Raw genomic sequence first — 4,411 nt, 5'->3', positions numbered from 1 at the left:
TGATTGATCTCGGGATTTGTCCTGTGAACTTATTGTTCTGCAAGTTGAGCTCCTTCAAGCTTGGGCAAAAATCTTTAATGGCGAGCTGAGGTTTTCAGAGTTGAGAGAGAGAAGGGGGTTGGGCGAGGGGGTGTTATAAACGTTAATACACCCTTCGATCATTTATCTCTGACTCTATTAGATGTGAGGTGTATTTTTTTCACTCGATGAATTGGGGTTAGTTTTGCCCAATTTTTAGGTGATTGCCAAACACACCCTAAATCTCTCTTGGTAACCAAAATGTCAAGACTACGAAATTATTATTCAAAACATGACTATCAACATATTGTATATTATATTATACTATATACTAAGTTATTGGAGATGAGCAATGTTTATCTACAGTTCATCTCCAATGACTTGGTATATATTCTCAGACCCGAAATAAATAATAATTGACACAGTGGTAAACTTCTTCCTTTTGATGTGAGGAGCTCTTGGGTTCGATTCTTGAAACTCCATATTTTTTCCCGTATAAACTCAAAATTTACCGCCATTCATTACTGAACCCACCCGCTTCTCAAAAGAAAGACCTTTTGCCTGTAAACCCAAAGTTTTATAGCCCCCCTCCCCACAACCCCAAAAAAATTATTTTTCAACATGCCCACTTCCATAATCAATCCAAGACCCAAATATTCCATATACAAAGTTTTGCCACATTCATTTATAAAGCCACACAACCAAAAAATCCACCAAAGTATAACCCTATTTATTCCACCAAAGTATAACCCTATTTATTTATAAACCCGCATACTTCCCTAAATTTTTTTGGCTAATTAATATGAAGTTGTACTCATATCTACTTTTAAAGCCACACACTTGAAAAATCATTGTCAGATTCAAAATACTTCACTGAGTTACTTTTACCCTTTGTACTTAAGAAATTTGGTATACAATGTAACTTGCTATCTTTTTGTTCAAAGTGGTCAGCTATGCGGTGTATTTTTAAATCACATGCTTAATTTTTTTTTTCCACACAAACGTCACAATGTATATCGGTTTTTGCGTGTAATCTCAAAGTTTTACCGCCATTATTCTTGCACCTGTCCATTTCTAAATTCACTTTTAGACTCAAAATACTCCAACAAATTATTTCAAAATCCACTTTGTACTGCAGTAGTTCGATATATAGTGTAAGCTATTATAATTTTTTAACGTTGCATATTTTTATTCAAGTGGTTAGGTATATAGTATATTTTATAAATTGAATGCTTAAACCATTGTTTTTCTCTGTTTTTTTAACACTAATGCCGCAACAGCACTCAGTTCAATTTTGTCGTAATACTAAAGTCGGCTTACGTTCATATGTCAGGCCAGTGTCTCCTTTTCTATTTTAACAAAACTATAAACCTACAAACTGCAAGGCTTACATTCACTACTTACAGTTTGAACACAATCAGAGTGCTCGTAGTAGCATCACCCTCCAGCCACCAGCCTGGCCCTTTATCACCAATATAAGTATTAAATTAAATCCTTCCAAGACGACAATAAGTCTGGGAAACATCACAAGTCATGATACGAGTTTCCACTTCTCTAGTACTGTGGAAATCCTTTGAAGATAAACATATATCAAGAATGGAAATCTTGATATAAGTTTCCGTTCTCCAGGTGTTCATATTTAAAGTATATTTCACATCCCCACATTTTTAATAGTTAGCACTTTCTTCTTTTTCATGAATACGAATACTCTTTTATTTTTTTTATTTTTAGTTTATTTTATTTTATTTTATTGAGGAAATGAATACATCCACTTGATTGATGTGTTAATCTTACCGCAGGCTTTGTCTGGCTCTATTACAACTGGTGCCATGACTTACAGTTTAATTCTAGCTCTTGACAGTAATCCTGGAATAACTTATGGATGCTTGCTTTACACCATGCGCTCTGTGATCCATGGAGCCGACATAAGTTCCAAGGCCAGGCTGGCTGATCCAATCGGCTCCTTCGTAAGGAGAGTTCTCAAATTTGGATTAAGACAGGTATTTTGAACTGGAAGCTATCTATTTAAAGCTCGTGAGAGTTATTGTCGTTCTCATATGGTGCATGCATCAAAGGGAAAATCGTACACCCTTCAAATCCTTGCCAACAATGGAAAAAATCTTGTTGATTTATATAAATTTCTAAAAGAAGTAGGCATATGACGTGGGCATGACATGAGCGTCGTATGAGATCTGTTGTGTTACCTTTTAAATAAGCTTCATTTCAAAGTTTCCTCCAGATGGTGAAAATTTGACTGAGATAATTGGATCTTTGTTCAACCTTACATGAACATGCAAATTGAAACTATTCCTCTCATTTCTTGTGTGTAGGATATATCTTTGTATAAATTCGAAAGACTTGAGTTCCGCTTAGGAACAAAAGTTTGATGATCCCATGATATATGATTGAGTTGCAAAGACTTCTCGATAGTTATTATACATCTGAACTGAATTCTTTTTTGGTGAAATATTTTTCTTAGTATTTTATGGTTCTTAGGAGTAGGATATGAGAGTTTACCGAATTTGTTCCTATAAAACGTTGAGGCTTTACCTATGTCCTTTCTTTTCCACAGGTGCCTCAACTCTCTTCTTCGGAGAGGTTCGACATTTATCGGAAGCCATTTCTCCTATGACGGAACATCGATACACGCATCAAACTATATTACAGCCGACAATTCTCAGCATTACAGTTTTTCATTGTACATATATGATTTCTAATTTCACTTATATGTGTCGTGTGTGCGCTCTGTTTGCTTAAAGATGCATTGTTGTGACGGTGAAATAAAGAAAGGCCACTTCTTGGCCAACTCTCTATTCTGTTTTTTTTTTTCAAATGGAATTGTAGTAAAACATTGTCGCGTAATGTACAGGCTGTTGATCTCAAAGGGCCTTCATGAAATTACGTTATTGTATAGTGATATTTCTTTGAAGAAATTGTGAACTTAAGAGATGATTATAAAACTACAGAGCGTAGCCACCTCCTAATTGAGGAGAACTATATTGGAGATGCTGACGTATACTCAGCAGTTTATTACAGATTTCTGTACAAAAGAATTAATTTGTGGATGGTGAGGTGCGTTTCATTAAACGCGTGGCGTCTAATTTCTATATTGGAGATGTTGATTTCTTCACATCATGTTACCTCGCATGCAATTTAGTATATTTAAGTCCTGAAAAGTTAGTGCTTTGTAAAGTTTGATTATTTTTGTTGTTATTTAACCATTAGATGGGATTAAATTAGAGTAAGATAATTTAGATGATATCATCACATTGTTAACCATTGTGTCTCCATCTCATCTCAAAATCCCATATCGTTTTTCTAACATATCTTCAGACCGGCTATTGTCCACCTGTCTCCAGTTCCTTGAACCAAAGCAAAGTGACACCAGCTCCGCTCAATCCGCTCCGCTTTTTCTCTCTAGAAACAATTTTTCAAAACAACCTCATTTTGTTTTTTAATTTTTAAAATTGACCATTTTTTTATTTACCAAAACCGATCTGTTTTTTACCACGTCAGCCTAATCATTTTCCTAAACAGTCGGGGTTACCAACATCGACTATTTAGGAGGGTATTAACCCCAATTAGAAGCCTTAAACCCTAAAAAATTATGTTCTAAATAGTCGGGATTGACAACCTCGACTGTTTAGGAAAGTGATTAATCTGACGTGGCAAAAAACGGGTCGGTTTTGGTAAATAAAAAAAAGGTTAATTTTAAAATTTAAAAAAAAAATGGGACTGTTTTGAAAAATTGTTCTTTCTCTCTCTCTTTTAAAACCTTTTAACATTTAATTTCTTTAAAAAAATAGAGAGATCAGCTCAATTTGCCACGTCAACTTTTTTGCCACGAGTAACACTAGAGGCACATTCTAAACAACACTCCCTCAACCGCTACAGTAATAGTAGGACCCACATGATATTTTAAAAAAATATCATGTAGGGCCTATTGTTACTGTACGGATGAGGGAGTGTGGTTGAGAGTGTGGTTGGGAGTGTGCCTCCAGAGGATTTTTATGCAAAAGTGTTAGAGGCTATAAATACAAAAACGAAAAACCCTTGGTCTCTCCGATTTTCGAAGTGCCGTCTGATCCCCGACCTCTCTTCTTCTTCTCTGATTCTCTCTGAAGTGACGTTTCTTCTTCCCGACTCCGTCCGGACCGTCTGCAGTCCGCTCCTCCGCCGTCGAACTCCACGACGCCGTCTCCGGCGACTCCCTCCGCCCCTCCCACCAGCAAGGCAAACGCGACCTCGCCGCCAGCGCCTTTGCCCTTTAGAGACTCTGTCTCTGTCTGCAATCTGCGCCTCCTCTGGCCGGCGACTCCGTCAAGGTTACAAGGTATATAAGTATATTTGAATAATTGAATATTTCTATAATTCTATACAGATAACAGACTAT

General features: G+C 36.5%; 1 protein-coding gene across 1 annotated transcript in view; it reads left to right on the top strand.

Annotated features, from left to right (window-relative positions):
- Positions 1-2,650, top strand: part of LOC109835024 (metacaspase-1-like) — a 13,640-nt gene extending 10,990 nt beyond the window's left edge. Inside the window, exons 5-6 of the mRNA XM_020403025.1 lie at positions 1,818-2,018; positions 2,591-2,650. Coding sequence (XP_020258614.1) covers positions 1,818-2,018; positions 2,591-2,650 — 261 coding nt within the window. The remainder of the gene's footprint in view (positions 1-1,817; positions 2,019-2,590) is intronic.

This window comes from Asparagus officinalis, chromosome 3, assembly GCF_001876935.1.
Source record: "Asparagus officinalis chromosome 3, Aspof.V1, whole genome shotgun sequence".
NCBI lineage: Eukaryota > Viridiplantae > Streptophyta > Magnoliopsida > Asparagales > Asparagaceae > Asparagus > Asparagus officinalis.
Note: the sequence above shows the minus strand (reverse complement) of the source record. Positions and strands in the feature narration are given on the sequence as shown.